The 18,744-nt window shown below is 36.6% G+C and overlaps 1 protein-coding gene across 1 annotated transcript; it reads right to left on the minus strand.

Moving 5' to 3' along the window:
* Window positions 1–493: 493 nt before the first annotated feature.
* Window positions 494–18,317, minus strand: grb2a (growth factor receptor-bound protein 2a). Its single transcript, XM_058779619.1, has 6 exons — window positions 17,853–18,317; window positions 16,302–16,540; window positions 6,002–6,099; window positions 3,875–3,997; window positions 3,296–3,464; window positions 494–2,925 (listed from the first exon to the last, which is right to left on the minus strand). Exons 2-6 carry the CDS (start codon window positions 16,377–16,379, stop codon window positions 2,740–2,742), a joined length of 654 nt encoding a protein of 217 aa, XP_058635602.1. The 5' UTR covers window positions 16,380–16,540; window positions 17,853–18,317; the 3' UTR covers window positions 494–2,739.
* Window positions 18,318–18,744: the final 427 nt, after the last annotated feature.

The following is an 18,744-nucleotide window of genomic DNA, read 5'->3' on the forward strand; positions in this document are numbered from 1 at the left end:
ATTTTATTAGAATGAATTTGTCTTTCATCAGATTTACCAAATGTCATAACTTCTATTTGTGCTGGTCAATTATGAACAATAGGTCAAATTGAACTGCTAGCAAAAACTTGGGTGCTGCAAATATTTGAGTTGCCCCTCCCCTTTGTGTGGCCCCTCCTCTAATCTCACTCCAAACTTTCGCTATAACTTGAGAGCCCTGATTTTATGTGGACAGAATTGTTGTCAGTGAAAGATTTGACTGAGAAGAGAGTCCTGTAGTAGGTATAGTGTCACTTTTTGTCAACCCAAAAATAACTCTAGTAGAGGTATCTGACACTCACTACTAATTTATTGTTTTCCTCTGAATTCTGTGTATATTGTAAATACTAAATTCCTTTTTTTTTTTTTTTTTTTATCTGAGGTAACGGACATGTAGAAATAATGTCATTTAAACTACACAGGACATAACCACTGAGACACACACATACACAATAAAATGAACACATAAGAGGGGTAAATGTTATGAAATATATTTCACTCATAATCTACATTGTGCAGGTGTACATAAACTCCAGCATTATGAAACTGCACTTTTCAGACAGCAAACAGATGCCATGTATATTTCTATTGAGGATTACTGCAGCTGATGAAATGGTTTAGTATCAACACAAAACATCATTCCATTATGACAGACGTATATACACATCTCACTTCTAAGTGTACAAGCAACACAACTCATCATACATCAAACATTTTAAAAAATAAATTGAATTTGAAGAAAAATGACCTTGACAAGTAGAAAGAAACTGAATGGCTACAATTCTTTGATGTATATTAGCTTTCTACTTTTAAGATAAAAAACATAATAGTTCAGCATTCAAAAGTGGCTTACAGATGCATACACTTGATTGTTTTCTTTTAGTAAACCAGGGCCACATAAAGAAAAACTGAAACTCAAAAACAGAAACAAAAATAAACATCCTCAAATGACATCATGAACATTATACAGCCCTCAGTTTCAAAAAGAGGCATCTAATGCCCCCGTAAAGTGTGGCAAGGAACTTTAATGACATTACAACTTTCATGACATTATAACAAAATGCATACCATCTGAGCAAGTTCAGCCCTTTGTCAGCACAGTTATATGGCATCATTCTAGATGGCACAAAGTCCAGATCATTGAATTTTGTTCACTACTAAGCAGATATATCAAACGTTTGATATTCAAACAATTCATTCTTTTTTTTTTCACACAAAAAAAGATCTGTACAAGTGCACTGGAAATATCTTTATTCTGTTTCATTTTTTCAGGAATAATCTAGAGTAACCAACATACTCTATGAAAATCCCAAATACAATCATATACCCGTGCCATTTTAAAGGGCTTCATGAAATGCTCCAAATTTGTTACATTTGCTCATTGATCTGCTACAGAGGCTTTGGCACCATTGCATTATTTTCAAGCTATTTTTATTTAAAGGGACAGTTTACCCAAAATTATCACCTTCATGATGTTCCAAACCTGCAACACAAATATCCATATTCCATAAACACATTTTGAATATTTTTTCTACAGAAAAAATTTGCACACGTGGAACAAATGAGGATGAGTACATAAATTACTCATCAATACGTCCTCTTTTTCCCAGACATGTCCTGGCTGGGATTTCTAAATTGTCCAGGTTGCAGGTGTGTTTGGCTTGAAGCGGCGCTGCGCAGACTTATCGGTGTTTGACATCAAAGTACTGCGAGAGCTATAGAGAGCAGATGCTCAGCATTCTGTCGAATCACTCTCGTGGTACTTTGTTGTCACACACACTATATAGGCGCTCATATATATATATATATATATACACACACACACAGATGTCTCATTAGCAACTGTTTCTACAGGCCGCTATAGGCTACGCAAGCTATCCGCCATATGTAATGATCAACTTGACGTCATTCACCATAGTAATCAATGAATATTCCAAGATGCCACAATCCTGCACAGCCATTGGTCTGCGAACCCACAATATGGTGAATTATGTCAAGTTAACCGTTCCAAGATGGCGGATGCTTCTATGTGCTTGGAGAAGGTGGAATCTACAGACAACAGTCAAACCAATGCAAATCTTAGACAAATGATCTTAGACATGTCCAGGAAAAAGAGGACGTATGGTCACCCTAACATAATGACAGAATTTTCATTTTTGGGTGAACTATCCTTTTAAGACAAAAAGATGACTACATGTAAGTTCATTTGACTATGGAAAATAAATTACATGGCATGATGAAATTATGCTCGACAATCCCACACCAAATAACATAGTAACACTACTTCTGGAAAGATGACAAAAGACGAATACAAAAATCAAGCATGAAAGCATTTAAACAATGCAAATCAAGCATAACATGGTATTTAAAATGAATCCTGGTGCAAAATTGTACCAGTATTGTGATTGTGATATTGTGAATTTCCTTCACATAAAATAGAATTTTTCATTAGTACAGCTGATATCATATAACATGAAATAAAGTTGCATATAAAGCAAAGTTGATGTGAAACACAGTACATGAATGAAATATCAGTCCGGAGCACTTTTCCTCCTTAAAATGTCAACCACTCCAAACAGCACAGTCTTTATTTTTCTGGCCAATCGACATCCACGTCACCAATTGAGCCTTTTCTCTCCATCACTCTGTGGTTTCTGTTTCCATGGCAACCCAGCTCCATGTCCACAGGTGCTTTAAGCAAGCAAACATTTTCTCTGCAAGTTACATGTTTTGATTGACAGGTGTGACATAATTACGAGGGAACATTCCAGTCTGTCCGTGACAAGCCCCCTTCCACCAATTAGGATCCGAGTTGTCCAGGACCTGGATAAAATCTCCACGCCTGAAACCCAGCTCTCCATCCTCTTGAGGGTCAAAGTCAAACAAAGCTTGAACATATGTGGAATGCTGTGGAACAAAAGTAAATGTTGAGAATTATGACAATATTGCCTTGAATGTGGCTTAATGCCTGGCTGTGTACGTGTGTGTGTTAATTAGCTAGTATTTTTTTTTTTTTACCTAATCAAAATAACCCAACTGCAGTTTGATTGAGTCCACAATGAAAAAAACATGATTTTTGAAAATTGTTAAAAACGGATGTTATCCGTTTTTGCAAATGAACTCTTCATATATATACACAATTTTAATTGTTGGATATATAGTCAAAAAGGTGGGATTGAAATATTTGTACATTTGTACATTTAATGTTTTAAAAATGGAACACCAAAGTGTAACATACAGTATTTCTGAAATTGTTTCACCTCTGATTCAGTCCTACCTGTGGTACCTGTTCAATGTCCCTGAGGAAAATGGGCTGATTCCTGGACACAGAAGTGGACCGATGATAATCCACTAAAGAGTTTAACGAGTTAAATTTGACCACCCACAAGAAGTATTTTCCTGCTCCATCCCGTAAGACTTTGAAGTGCTGGACATCATTACCAAATCTACAGGAAAGGGAAAAAACACAGTGTTTAGAGAAGTACATAATAGCCGGCTGCATTTATAACACTTAGATATTGCAATTGTAGTAAAGAACTCTGCACTGTTCAGTTTATCATGAACCCTAAGGTCTGCAGCTATCTGTGGAGAACTATTTGAATGATTCAGACAGTGTTGGCCTAGTTTAGAAACCACACAAAAAGAATTCGCAATAACACATAAATAAAGTGCTGAGAACGGCCATATTTTGTGCTGCATTGCATCAATTATTCATTGACATGCCCCTATTTACAAGAACAGATTCAATTACCGCATCAAAATTTCAAAAGAAGCAGCCTGTGTTAGAGTCCATTACTCGAACAGTCATATGCAAACTGGCGAAACATTAGAATAGAATAGAATGACAAATACATACTTGACAGACAGCGAGAAGTCTCCAGGTGCACTCTCACTCTCTCTAATGAGAAAAGCTCCATCATGTCTCTGTTTATTTAACATTTCTTCTGCCTTTGCGCGGGGAATCTTCCCATAAAACCAGCTGCGGGTTCAGAACAAATCCAAAAGCAGTAGTTCAGATACTGTGTAGAATGCACGGAGCACATTCGAATTTTGAGAATGCTAAGACTGGGAAACTTATGTAATATAATGCATCCGTGGGTCTGTTGGATGGACAGTAGTTGAACTTGTGTATTAGAAATACAGAGTGTTTATTAGATTGTATATTAGTATACTGTATATTAGAAAGGTATTTGTTCTAAAAGAGGCATGGACTCATAACTAAATCGGACGTTACACTGACGTTATGTAACAATAACTCTGCAAAGTTTAGCATACTGAACAAAAAAGAAAGAACTAAACAACTAAACAGAAGTTGTTAAAGGGGTGGTTTACTGGTTTTTTTCTAGGCTTGATTGTGTTTATGGGGTGCAGTCTAACGTGTTCATGCTTCGTTTTTTTTAAAAACGCATTATTTTTCATATAATTTACCTTTATTCCACACCGCTCTGTCCCTTCTCTGACAAACGCCTCGATTATTTCCTGTTTTTATGAAGCCCCTCCCTCAGAAATATGTGATGGGCTCTGATTGGTTAGCTGGCTCAGTGTGTTGTGATTCACTAAACCGCCGAGCGTGCGTCTAAATGTCCCACCCCTCAGCTCAGCGGCATGTGCTCCGGTTGTATTGTAAACAATGGCGTTGTCTATATTGCTTATCAATTTGAGCCCGATTGAGACGCAGAGGATATTAGTGAAGAGGATCGCGCAGAACCTGTGCAAACATGGCTCTTAATGGTATGTTTGTTTGTTTGTTGTCTTATACTTTTAGATATGCTGTTATTATGCTACTGCTTATGTTAACTTTTAACATACGGTTTTATTCTGATTAAAGCTTTAATACAGTATGGCAACCGCACACGCGTCCATGTATAACGCTTCTCATTGCTAAGTGAAAATGTATAATTGGAACAGTTTGTTGGAGCTGATCTGACGATCTGAATGAGAGAGAGAGAGAGAGAGAGAGAGAGAGAGAGAGAGCAGGGCGAAGCGAGGAACAGTATTAAGAACGGCTGTTTTAGAACATTAATTTTGAAACTTGTGAATCCATTAGAATCGTTAGAAGACAGAATTGCGATTTATATATGAATAGATTTTTACGTGCACCCCTAGTTTTCTCTTCCTCTTCTCTAAAGCAGCACAGCATGGCCTCGCCCCTTCCTTACATGTTCCTGAGGGCGGGGTTTATCTGGGACCGTGATGTATCAGACCCGGGAAGTAGTTTGTTGTAGTACCTTACAAGCTGTTTTTGTAGGCATTAAACTTCCAGAATTTTAAAAGACGATATCTCTGTTTGCATTGAACTTTCAGCGCTGCAACTTTGCAGATATTGTTTATGCTCAAACAGCAACATTACACACTAACGTTAAAAAAGTGAAATTGCAATCAACCACCCCTTTAAACAACTAAACAGAAAAATTTGACAATGTAATTTTAAATGTGGTTTATTGCATTATTTTCCTCCATGGAGGAAATGCAAGAAACTGTTCACCCAAGCATGAAAATTATGCTATGTTGTTCCAAACCCACTTGGAAGACTTGTTTAATATTTTTTATGAAACCTGAGAGATTTCTGGCCCTTTATTGTCCATTACACCAATACAGTTTTTTGCTTGAGGCGTTGAAAACAAACCTCACTTGTTCTTGCAGAAGCTCTTGTTTGACAAGTGAGAATAAACCTCACTGGTCAAGCAAGTATGGATGAGCTTCTGGGTAAACCTCAATTATATATGTATGCATCATTAGATAAAATGAGTGCCTTTTCAGAAGACTTGGATTAAAACACTTGATTCAAACAGATTACTATAATGATGCATTTATGAATTTTTCAGTGAACTCTCTCAGGTTTCATTTAAATTTTCTTCATTTGTATTTCAAAAATGAGCAAAAGTCTTATGGGTTTGGAGTGACAGGGGAGTGAGTAATTTCGTGAAGATTGTTTTTCTTATAGATTTAGTATTTTTTTCACTACAAAAGAGCAAATACTCACGGGTGTGGCTTCATTTCTATGTAATTTTTAGGGATGAATCCCTCTTTTCCATTAAGTTCTGCCTTGTACCAGTTCTGGTCACATTCTTCATTTAAAATCTGATGGGAAAACAGAAGACACTTTAAAACCTGACCAGCATGGTGTCACTACACAGTGTCCACAGAGTAAACCTCCAATCAGCCCACTTCCCTCAGAACACAAAGGACTTAAAGAGCCAATCACATCACTGCCTGTGGTGTTTAAAACCCAAGGCCTTGCTCTATAAATAGCATACAGGAAATATCCTTCATTTCAACTTTAAGCCACACATAACATCCTGTATACATAAGACTTCTCTGGCACTAATGAGAAATACATTGCTCACAGTCTGTTTTGTGGAATTGCAAAACTGAACCAGATGGATTGCGCAAAAAGATGTGGGTAATTAGCATCATTCCTGATGGCCAGGATTTGATGTCTCTTTCATAACTGAAGTACAATGCTGTACCCACAATGATACCATCTGTGGTAATGATGACCATCACCATCAAATATGAAATGAAGAAAGGAGTACATTACTGCACTGTGTACAATCTCAGAGGTGAAGGGCCGAAACAGATGAAGTGGACAAATCACTTTATGTGATTACTTTAGACTCAAAGGCACTCTCTCAGTCTTGCTTAAGTCAAGTATGTTATGACACATCTGTCTAAGATAAATTGGAATCCTATCCTATAGCCTGGAATGTTCTCACAACTCTGAAAGATGGTCTCCCCATCCCTTCTCTCTTTGTAAACAACCATTAATCTGCTCTCACCCCCACCGCGCCATGGCGCCTCTTTTCTCTGCCTTGAAGAAAAATAGAGTGACATTATAAACAAGCCAAGATGTCATATTCCAAATATACAAAAGGGGGAAAGTAGGTCTTGATAACTTCTGGATGGGAGAAATGAATACAGCTCAGTTAATAATCAATAATAATCTCAGTTATAAAACATATATATAAACATATAGTATTTTTAAAATCCACTCCCACTCTATGCAGTAACAAACAGAGAGAGAAAAATATTGTTTTTGTTTTTTCCCCCCCTCTTGTCATCTTGGTGAATAGAAAGCAATCTGAGTTTTAGGAAATCTCTATGTGGGCGCAGTGAAGAATTTGCATATGCAAAATTTGCCCCAATTTTGTGTCTCTCCAGTAAAAAAAAACCTTGCGGTGGTTGGATGAAAACTGGTATTAAACATAAAACACAGAATCGGAGCTTTGTTCAAGAAAAGAAAATTAATACAGCAGATAGATAGCTGAATATGATGCCAAAACCAAGTCCAAATTCTAAACCCAGTTTTGTGGTTCAGAGATGTCAGCCATGCCCAATCCACAACCACTAAATCCCTATTCAGAGGAAATCATACTAGCCTGCTTGCCCGCAGCAAAGCACTGTTGCTAGGCAGAAAGCACAACAGAAAGAAAGTGGGAACAAGGTTCAAACCGTATCAAAATACTGAAACACTTTAGACATTAATGGCGCATTTGTGCCCATGAGTACAATATGTTGACCTAATTAGGTCCAACACGATAAAGTAACAAAAAATAAAAGCTATTTCTGCCATGTTACAGGCCAACATTTTGGTTACCACTGACATCTGGGCCATTCTGTGTCAAATCAACCAACTTTCAGAAACTTTTTTTTGGTTTTTGTTTTTTTGTTAAGAACCAGAATCTAAAAGGATATTAAGATATCTCTAATACTTCTTAAGTTACAGGTATGCAAACTTGAGGCAAAAAAACGAGTGCTTTTTGATATTTTTGAACTGTAACTGTTGGCATATAATGAAACAAAGATTGCTGAAGTCAACAGATTTTACTAATAGACATACCAATCTCTGTGTAAACATAAAATAATGATGCTGCCATCTTTCTGAAGTCAGTATTACCCTCCTGTAATTTGGCTCCAAATCTCAGGTGAAAATGGCCATTTTGGCATAAAATGGCCTCTACAAAACAGTGGATTACTCAATAAATATACATCCATGACATTTAATATTTTGGCTTTCATCACTATATATGCTTATCTTTCTTCAGAAAAAAATATGAACAAAATAAAAAATATCTGAAAAAAAAAAGTTAAAGGAATATGGATCCAATTTGCATGTATAATATTTACACTTTCGTATTATATACCTGTATGTGGACAAAGACAAACAATATGGAACAGGTTAACTTTATAAATACATTAACTTCTCCATCACACCTACACACCACAGTACAGTAGGCCTACATTAAAGGACACAGCTCACAAGTGCAGTCTTTATTCCTATTGTTACTTGCTGCATTTGCATAAAATCACCACCAGCTGTTGTTGTTCACATTATCAACTCTCAGTGAAACTGAATAACTTCTGGTCGTAGTTGTCATGTCATGCCCGGTTAAGACACAGCGTAAACCTGGAGGTGTTGACAACACTCATGCAGAGAGAGAGAGAGAGAGAGAGAGAGAGAGAGAGAGAGAGAGAGTACAAGACCTCTGACCACATCTGTCAACCAGCTTGCTCTTAACATTGACAAGCTCTGTCCATAAAAACTGAAGACAATTCATACTGGCACACACACACACACACACACACACACACACACACACACATACAAAACAAATCTCCACTGCGTTACATTTGTAATCTCGATTTTTCTATCCAAATCCACACTCACATCTCATCATCTGTCTTTTTTTTTTTTACAAGGGATTTACTTATAATTACAAAACTTACTTACAAACACTTTTCGTTTTTTTTTTTTTTACTGTGGTAGGTTTTTTTTAATTATTAAATGCCTGTCTACGGAGCCCTTTACAGGACATTGTGGTGGGAAAAATTCGGGGTGAATGGAAAAAAAATTCAGGGTGGGAGGAAAATTTTTTTTTCAAATGTTTTGCGTTCCCTCGAGAAACTTTGCGTTCCCTCGAGAAACTTTTGCGTTCTCTCGCAAAACCATTTGAGTTCGGACAAACGCTTCCTGTTTACTTTGCAGCTTTCAGTGGTTACAGCTCGTATGTTCACAATGGAGCGGTTCATAGAGTTTTATTTTGAACTTGCACTCAAAGTAATACAGTCAGTGCTTATGTCAAAGCACGGTTTTGGGACATTCTAAAACGCTTAATGTTTTAAAACAGTTACATTGGAGGACTAAATTTGATAATAAATCCTGATAAAAATTATTAGGCTAGCATTAATAACCTTATTAATAATATTACTATTAATAAAGCAGAATATGAACGCAACGCCCTGCACATTAAGCCTTTTCTTCCCCACAGAAAACGCTTAAGGTAGGCTATAATGAATGGTTCATGCAGCTCGTATGTTCACAATGGAGTGGTTCATAGAGTTTTATTTTGAACTTGGACTCAAATAAATCAATAAGTCAGTGCTTAGTTCAAGGCACGGTTTTGGGACATAATAAAACGCTTAATGTGGCTTAATGTTTTAAAACAGTGACTTGGAGGACCAAATTCGATAAAGCTGATACAATTATTAGGCTAATATTAATAACCTTATTAATAATATTACTATTAATAAAGAAGAATAGCCCAGAATATGAACGCAACGCAACGCCCTGCACGTAGCCTAAGCTTTTTCTCCCCCATAAAACGCTTAAGGTAGGCTATAATGAAAACAGTGATTTAAAAATACCAGATCCGTTGCATTCATATTCTGGGCTATTCTCCTTATTAGGTTATTAATATAAACCTAACCATTTTATTAGTATTTATTATTATCGAATTTGGTCCTAATGTCAGTGTTTTAATACATTAAGCCACATTAAAGCGTTTTAGAATGTCCCAAAACCGTGCCTTGAACTAACCACTGTCTGACTGTATTTCTTTATACTTGAGTCAAAGTACAAAATAAAAACTCTATATGAACCGCTCCATTATACGAGCTGTAACCACTGCAAGCTGCAAAGTAAACAGGAAGCGTTTGTCCGAACTCAAATGGTTTTGCGAGAGAACGCAAAACATTTGAATTTTTTTTTTCCCTCCCACCCTGATTTTTTTCCATTCACCCCGAATTTTTCCCACCACAATGTCCTGTAAAGGGCTCCGTACCAGTCAACACAAGTTTTTCAACTAATTAGGCTAGCTATTTAGTCATGCAGTGCATTAGTACAGAAATATCTTGCGGGATTCAGTTGTGTTTTCTCACAATTTGTGCTTGTTAGGCATGGTAAGGCATGCCTAATGTATTTATATATTAATTTCTGAAGCATACAACAATGTCTTGCTCTTGTGGAGGATACAATTTGCTCTTCCAACTTTTTACAACCAGTGTCAATTGCTTTGGAAAATTGGAAGAAAACATTAGAAAAGAGAGAGGGCTCTGTCTTGTTGGGAAATATAATTAAACTTGGATTAGTTTTGAAATTATTCAATTTTTATTGCTTTCCATGTTCAAGTACTTTGTATTATTTAAATTGTAATTTGTTTAAATTGCTTAAAATTTAATGCACATTAAAAGTGTAATTTGTGTAATATAAATTATGTGCATGAATTACTTATAATTCATTTAACCTAAAATGAAACCAAACAAAATATATTACCAAATAAATTAGCTCATGAACATCACATTACTTATTCTGTCTACAAATAATGGCAACAAGCACCAGAGAATGTGGTGCAAAACAGATAGACTATATGAAGCATAATCATGTCTTATATATATATATATATATATATGTATACACACACACACACGTCTATTTAATTTTTAATACACGGAGAATTTTACAGAATTTCCCCCAAAAACACTACTGTTCAAATATTTAGGGTCAATAAGATTTTTAAAGGAAGTCTCTTATGCTTACCAAAGCTGCATTTAGTCAACCAAAAATAAAGCAAAACAGTTATAAAATTTAATGCATTTATATATTAATATATATTAGCATATAGAGATATAATATAGGTTACCGACCCCAAACTTTTGAACAAGACGTATACAGTTACTGTGACATAACGTTAAGTCCTATAAGGTTTTGGTCACACTGCAACCCAATCTGCCTAATGTAGGCCATTACAGTTTTTCGAGGAAATATGGTCCAGTGTGCCTAAAGCACTTATGAAAGACAAAGGAAGCATAATTGCTCATGAGACAAAAATGGAAAATGAAGCATAGAGGCAGGGGGTGAGATTTTTCAGGATCTTATAATTCAGTGATAATCATAGTAGCCTACTAGGCAAACCATATTGGGCTAATAATATCCACTAATCCAAAAGTTTTTACCACATGTCTGGCATGTACCCTTTCCAGCAGGCCGACTTAGCTTCATATCTATAATAAACAGACTATTGTTGTGTTCAGGGGCAATGGAGAGATGCTACTGGTTGGAAAGAATGTAATTTGCATCCCGAGGCAACTAGGAATTACACAAGCTTCAGTCTGGATCCAACCCTTACGAAGATCTGAGATGACCAAACACCTGAGAAGAGATGATGCCAACCCCCCAGAAGACGTCAGATGATGCTAACCTTGGAACACCATATAAAACTACAAAATTTTGCTTAATTGCAACGTTTAATCGCAATCGCAAAGTTTAATCAACATATAATCATCGTCTGTTTGATTACGTGTAATTTGTAGCTAACTGCATGATTTTTACTGTACATTTCTGCCATAGTCACCACTAATAACCTACTCCTAAATATAATGTAGAAACTAAAGCTGTTTTGCAACGATTTGTATTTTGAATTGAATTGAATTGAATCAATCATCTTCAGCAGCTGCGACTAGGTTCAAACTCAACATTACTATTATTATTGGAGATTTCTATCAAGGTTTTTTCCACACTGAAAAGACTGATTCACGCTTGATGCATTTTGAGGAATCTGTGTGTTGCATCACACTCCTCTGTAAATAAATAAATGACACCACCAGTGATATCAGACTGGCATCAGCCATGATATTACAAGTCCAAACATCCCCTGAAGGCCAAACAGTTAATCACAGGCTGACATGCTCCAGACACACATCTACAGAAGAAGGCTGTGCGTTAAATGCAGTCTGGTTCTGTGAGTCATGGAGGTTCAAAGACAAGACCATAACTGTAGTTAAATGAATGCAACAGACGGAAAGATGTGTCACCAAAGCAGGTATCAAGAGCTTTAAATGCATGTGTCTGTGTGCACAATCGGCATGTGTGAATTTTCAAAGAAAGAAACTACAGATAGTTAGCAGGTTAAATATCTAGACCTGTCTGCAAGCGAAGTCCTGCGGTGTGAAATGTGTTTTGACTGGAAATGACATCAGCAGCGACAGTTGCTGTAGTGTGAAATGAACAAATTCGATGACCTTGAAAGTCATAGTGTGTGGGCAGTATTAGGCATCGTGAAGTTAAGATATCAGTGATGCCTGCTCTCAAGCACTGAATCAGTGAATAGTGGGCTAGCAAAAGCAACATGCCAGAAGATCCCAATGAACCCAACATTTTCTTAAATGCATAATATAAACTGAAACCCTAAAGATTGCACACCTTGCATTTTGCTTTCTTAATAGTCTCCCATATAATTTTATCAACCAGGTGTTTTGGCTGGAACTATAAAAAAGAATAGAGTTGCAGTTATAGTTTATTTATATAAGCATTTCCAGTCACATCTCTAGCACAACATCAAATTCTCAAGACTGGAAGCAGAGAAAACCTTTTTAGTGGCATTCTGCCTTGTGCCAGAGGCACTTTTGGATGTCAGTGAGAGTGACGCTAAAAATACTGAAAATACATCGTTTCTATGGCTTATGTCAAAGCACTACAGACTTGCACTACAAACAGAAGAGTTCAGCATGGATAATAAAGTGTCTACGGACTGTTTAAAGGAATAATTATCCAAAAATGATAATCCTGTCACTATTTACACTCAGGCTGTTGTCATTATCCAAAAATGAATTTACTGATATATTAAAATATATTACTAAACATATTAGCTCATGTGAATATCACATTATTATTTATTCTGTCTAGAACAAGTTATTACAGCAAGCACCAGAGAATGCAGTAAAACACAGATAAAGACAGATGTGTTTATCATGTCAATCTCATGCATTAACTGCACTGATTTTATATTGGCTTCTAGCATTGCTCATTCTATCAGAAATTAGAGTCTGAATCAGTAGTTTTATAAAATTAGTTTTTATTTTTGAATGAGTATTATTTTGATCTTTGAATGGCATGAAGATGTTTTCTTAATGTTTTTGTTTAGTAAATTCCAAACAAAAAATACAAAATGAGATAAATGAGTGTTATTCAAAAAAAAAAAAAAGAAAAGAAAAGAAAAAGGAAAAAGAAAAAAAAAAATCTTAGTTTGTTGTCATTTTTTCCTACTATAGGGCATAAAATATTAATTTTCGCAACATTTTTACCGATTTCAATTCACTGACTCAGTGACATGACTCCCATGACCCAGCTGCCCAAAGGTTTTTTCTACGAACCTCTTCGTCTAAAAGCGGCCAATATGAAGTACCTGTTAGAAAATGCATAAGAAAGTAGTTCTATTCATGTTTTAAGGACAAAAACCTGGAAATGTCTCGAAATAAAACACCTAAATAATAACTGATGACAGACCGTTGAATTATTGAAAAATAATGCACACCTGAATGCACACGCCTTCTGTCGTTGCGACATTACCCCCTTGGGTGTGCATTATTTCTCAATAATTCAATGGTGTGTCATCAATTATTCCCTACATGACCCAACTGTCATGGTGTTTTCTATGAATCTCTTCGTCCAAAAGGGGGCAATATGAAGTACCTATTAGAACCAACAAGGTCGGATCATGCCCACCAATTCACCTTCGGAAGTTAAAGACCACTATATCTGAACCAAATCTCGGTCTTCAATCATAATTACATATTTTTCCCTTTGAGCTAACTGCTTTCATTGTAGTAGCAAGTAAAAGAGTGACCAGTACATTATTCAAAATGGGCTCTTTGTTTTTTCACTGAGAAAATAAAATACAGATTTGAAGGTAAGGAAGAGAGTGAGCCACAAGGAATCCTCTTATTTTGCAGGTGACACGTTTTTTGATGCAACTCCCATGAATGCAAAATCAAATCCCATGAAACTAGGAAAGTAGGGCAAAAAAATATGCAAATATGTCAGACATACAGCACAATTTTTCAACGCTGCCCTCGGGGGAAGTGTGGGGGAAGCACCAAAATCACAAGAGACTCTAGAAAAAGACGAGTTCCCTGGAGTCAGAGGTTCAAAAGAGAACCCAAGCGAGAACATCAAATCCTATCCTACAGTCAGGAGGCAGACATAGTAATTAGCCAGAATTTCTAGGCCAACCTAACAGAATCTTGGGGTTTGGGGATATTCTCAACATATTAGAAGCAAATGCTGTTATCCCATGGGATATGTTTAGGCTGTTATTCAATGAAGATGATTGTCAGTGAATCTGAACATTCCTCTCTATATGATCCAGGTTTCCAATTCTGTTAGTTCAACCATGTAAGTTTGGTAACATAATATTGTACATTTTTGACATATAAAATACCACTTATTCAAATAACTTTTCGTTTCCCTGTGACATTATTTCAGCTAAGTAATGGCTAATTATAATCATGATCTTACTTGTTATATAATGTTGTAGAGTCTTTGGCGGTTTATAAGAAAATATGCATACAAGTAAGTAGTTCTATTCATGCGTTTTAAGGAAAAAAAATCTAGAAATTTCTCAAAATAAAACACCTAAATAATAACGGACAATGGACCGTTGAATTGTTGAAAAATAATGCACATCCGAGGTGGCCTGCCTCCTGTCGTGGCGACATTACCTCCTTGGGAGTGCATTATTTTTCAATAATTCAATGGCCTGTCATCAATTATTCCTTACACAGTTTGCAACTGAGACTAAAAACAACTCTACTGGTAAAATTTTGAGTCTTTTGCCTTGGCACTGTAGCTTCCATAAATTGCTCAGAAAAAATAAAATAAAATAGCTGAAATCCTGAGATACCATCAAATCCCATCATTGCTTTTTGTCTCTCCCAGGATTTGAAATTTTCTTGTGCAGGCGTTGCCAAAGAGTGGGGAAGAAAAATACTAAGACCAACTCTACTGAGCTTCTTCTTTCTGAATGGGGTAAAGTCAATGCAGAATAGGCAACAACCAGAGACAAAGGTCTGGCATCCCTCTCTTTACACTCCTGCAATTTATAATATGATAAAAAATAGCAATTATGACATATAATAAGAAATGTTGCTAGTCTTACTGAGACTAATCCCATTTACCACAGACATCAATTGAACAGACAATTTTTACCAAGAGACTTTAAAGGCTCTAAACTTTAGATTTAGAAGATGATAAAATATGCATTTCATGACCTTATAGCTCAAGGGTTTCTTCGAGAGATGGTCCTTCATTGACCCTCTGCTGGAGTTAAACATGCCCCAGTATCACTATCCCTTCATTTGCATGCCAAATACTTGAACAAACTTGAAGTAAAATGGGGTGAAAAGGGCAGTGTGTGATCATATTAAAGTTAGGTCAAGCAGAATGCAGAAGCACAGAGTACTTATGCACGCTGCTGATTAAAAGTTGTCTAGAACATTGAGAATGATGTGCAGCTTTGAAGCCTTGCGTTTTGCTGGATGAAAGGTCCAGGGGGCAAGAATAGCTGATCCATGACCTAAATTAAATTACAGCAGGATGGCAAGCACTCCTGAATCCAGTCCAAAATCTTTTTGGATGGAGCTGAACCCTTCAGGGGTGGGTGATTGGGGGGAGTCTGAGTTGCTAGGGTGACTGACCTTGGTTCAGAAGCAAGATGAGTTTTTTAAAGTTTCCGAAAGACGTGCTCACCATAGCTACATTTATTCGATCAAAAATACAGTAAAAATAGGAATATTGCGAAATATTATTATCATTTAAAATAACTTTTTCATTTTAATATATAATTTACTTCAATGATGGCTAAGATGTACACTATAGTACAGCACAGTTCTAATCTGCTAAACGCTACTGTAAGGCATGAAGATATTAAGATGTCATAAACACTGACATCAAGATTTTCTGTAAAGCTGCATTGAAACAATGTGTACTGTGAAAAGTGATACACAAATAAAACTGACTTGTCATCACTGCACATCCAGATTTTATTAAATCAATGCTATATATTTCTGACACTAATTAAAGTTAATACTTACAATTTAAAGTATGTATAAAGCAGTCATTGGAACAGGACAAACAGATAAACTAGACATTTCTGTAGACATCAGGTTCCTCAGCTTGATCGTACAGAAAGACAGAAATGAAAAATGCAGCAGTAATAAATTCCACTTACCTTTAAAATCTCTCCTCGCTTGAAACTTAATTCATCTTCTGCAGTAGCTTTGAAATCGTATTTAGCTATTGCCTCCATGGCATGGGCTGTGTGGATGCGAGACAGATATAAAGCTCCAAAAGGAAGTGCTTCTACAGGCAGAATAACAGCCCTGACTGATATGATTCAATCTCCTAATATCTGTCCTTGTCACTGCTGACCGTGGAGTGACAGATCTTCCTTGTCTGGGTGCTGTCAACCTGCAGACAGACATAAAGATTTGAACCAAATGTAGTTATGCATAGACGAAGCATCAGGCATCAGGAAAAATATCTCTTTTTTTCTCCCTTTTAAACAGATCTGGTATGAAGCAGCCGTGCAATGTACGCAAATATAAAGGGAACGGAATAACTGGGTCGAGCTGACGTTTTCTTGTAACCGACTATGAGCCAATAAGAGGAATCAGATGTAATGTGGGGTGTCTTGGGTGATACTGGATGCTGGTGAAAGCTTGAGTCATTCAGACCTGACACGCTGGTTGAAATACTGAAGTCACAACAAAGGGCTTATACATGTTAACTAATTACAAGTACAAACTAATTCTTCATTCCTGAGTGAGATGCGTCATTACACAGACATTCATGTCAAGATCTAGTTGCTTTTCTACGCTAGTGGTTGAGGTTTTGATTCATATCAGTGATTCGAAACAGTTGAATCGATTCACTAAGAAGATTCACTTAAATTCGCTCACTGATTCATTCAGAGGCCTTTTCAGTGAGTCAACCGATTCGTTAAAAAATGGCCAGTTACTTCAAATCCAGATAGTTCATTCACGAATTGTAAAAGAAAGTCAATCAGTTCAGTGACAATCCACCGAGTCTCGTTCAGTAAAGGGGCGTATTAGTTCAAACGATGTAACCAGTGAAAGTGCTCCCTCATAGCCCACTCTCGAATGATATTTGCTCCTGCTTATAATCCATTTGACGGCAGAAAATGCTACCAATGGAGTCACGCGCTTATTTCGACGAACAAAACACGAGTCAGTGCATGGGACTGAACGAGAACGATTCACTAAAAGATTTGTTCACTCCACTATTCAACACAGCTAAAGATACGACATTTTAGCACTTTGCCGTTATAATCATGCAGTCAATACGTGCAGCGAAGACTGACCTCTGGACAGCTCGCCCTGAACTAAATTTGCAGTGGGCCCCGGGCGTCAGTTACGTCGTTTGTAGACAGCTTTGTTGATTATAATAGGAGCAATATAGTTTATCGCTTCGCGTCGCTCGTCTAGAGTTGTTGTAGTATAATCGGTTCTGTATGTAAATAGTTAGGGTTAGGGGAACGGATTCGTTTAATGATAATATGCTGTGATGGTGAAGATGCGATCCTTTGTTTTGATACCAAACTTTTCAGCCTTGTGAAACATATACAAACACCACTAGAATTTCCTTCGCATTTTTTATTTTCCCTACATGTAATCTTTAAAAAAAAATACCAATCTGACTGAAAGGAGTCAAACATAAGTAATTCCAATGCAAGAATCTGCTGATTAGATAAAACACTTACCCAGCGCACAGAAGTGCAGTCTCTCCCTCTCCGATCCCCCTTACGCAGTGAAATAAAGAACTACATAGAAATACTTCATTTTAACAACAGTAAAATCATGTTCATAGGGCTTACGGTTGCAGTTAATTTTCCCGACTCCGGAGTAGCTCCGGGAAAAGCAAGAGAGCTGTTAATTTCCGCTTCCTTCGTGTTATGGTCCGCAAAGATGGAAAGGTCCAAACATAAACTTCACACACTGAATTAATAGTGAAGCTACACAAATCGACAGTGCACCATAGGTCAGAGATTTGATTTAAACGCGCGTATCCTCTTATCTAAACCTATCTAATCTCGCACTGAATATTGCAGTACAGATTGAGTACAAAACAGAAGAGAATGGTTGTTCCAGTTCTCTTTGAGAATAATGCATGCAGCATGACACACAGACGAACGGAGCGACACCTAGTGGATAAAGAGTGACATTGCTGGACCCCATAATTCAGAGAAAATTCTGGCTGCGGAAGCCAATTTACAGTAAATTTGTAGCAGTTTGAAAAGTTTATGATGTAGCCTACTTACATAATTGACATTATTAAAAAAAAAAAATCTCAACATCACAATAAAGCGGAAAGTAGGCTATTTTAAGAGGCGTCTCTAAAACATTAGCTTATAAAGTGGCTTGTTTGTTCATGTGGCGATATTGTAAGCTACTCTTCAAATATCAAATTTTTGTACTTTCAAGCTGAATTAATAAAAAGGAAAAATGTAGATCCAAATGGTATATCTAACTGCAGAGATAAATATCTAATATGAAATTTAATGATTTATATAAATATGTCGAGTACGCTGTTGCGACAAGAACAGTTGTGTAGAACAGCAGCACTTGTTGGGTTGGTGCAGTGGTTAGGAAACA

Source organism: Onychostoma macrolepis, chromosome 06 (assembly GCF_012432095.1).
Source record: "Onychostoma macrolepis isolate SWU-2019 chromosome 06, ASM1243209v1, whole genome shotgun sequence".
NCBI lineage: Eukaryota > Metazoa > Chordata > Actinopteri > Cypriniformes > Cyprinidae > Onychostoma > Onychostoma macrolepis.

What these genes read in the sequence shown, in the direction of transcription:
- grb2a (XM_058779619.1), bottom strand. Translation starts at nt 16,379, where the DNA reads ATGGAGGCAATAGCTAAATACGATTTCAAAGCTACTGCAGAAGATGAA. An exon ending in AGCGAGGAGAGATTTTAAAG is followed by an intron (nt 6,100 to 16,301) that starts GTAAGTGGAATT and finishes TTTTCCCATCAG; the next exon opens with ATTTTAAATGAAGAATGTGA. An exon ending in ACATTGAACAGGTACCACAG is followed by an intron (nt 2,926 to 3,295) that starts GTAGGACTGAAT and finishes TTTGTTCCACAG; the next exon opens with CATTCCACATATGTTCAAGC.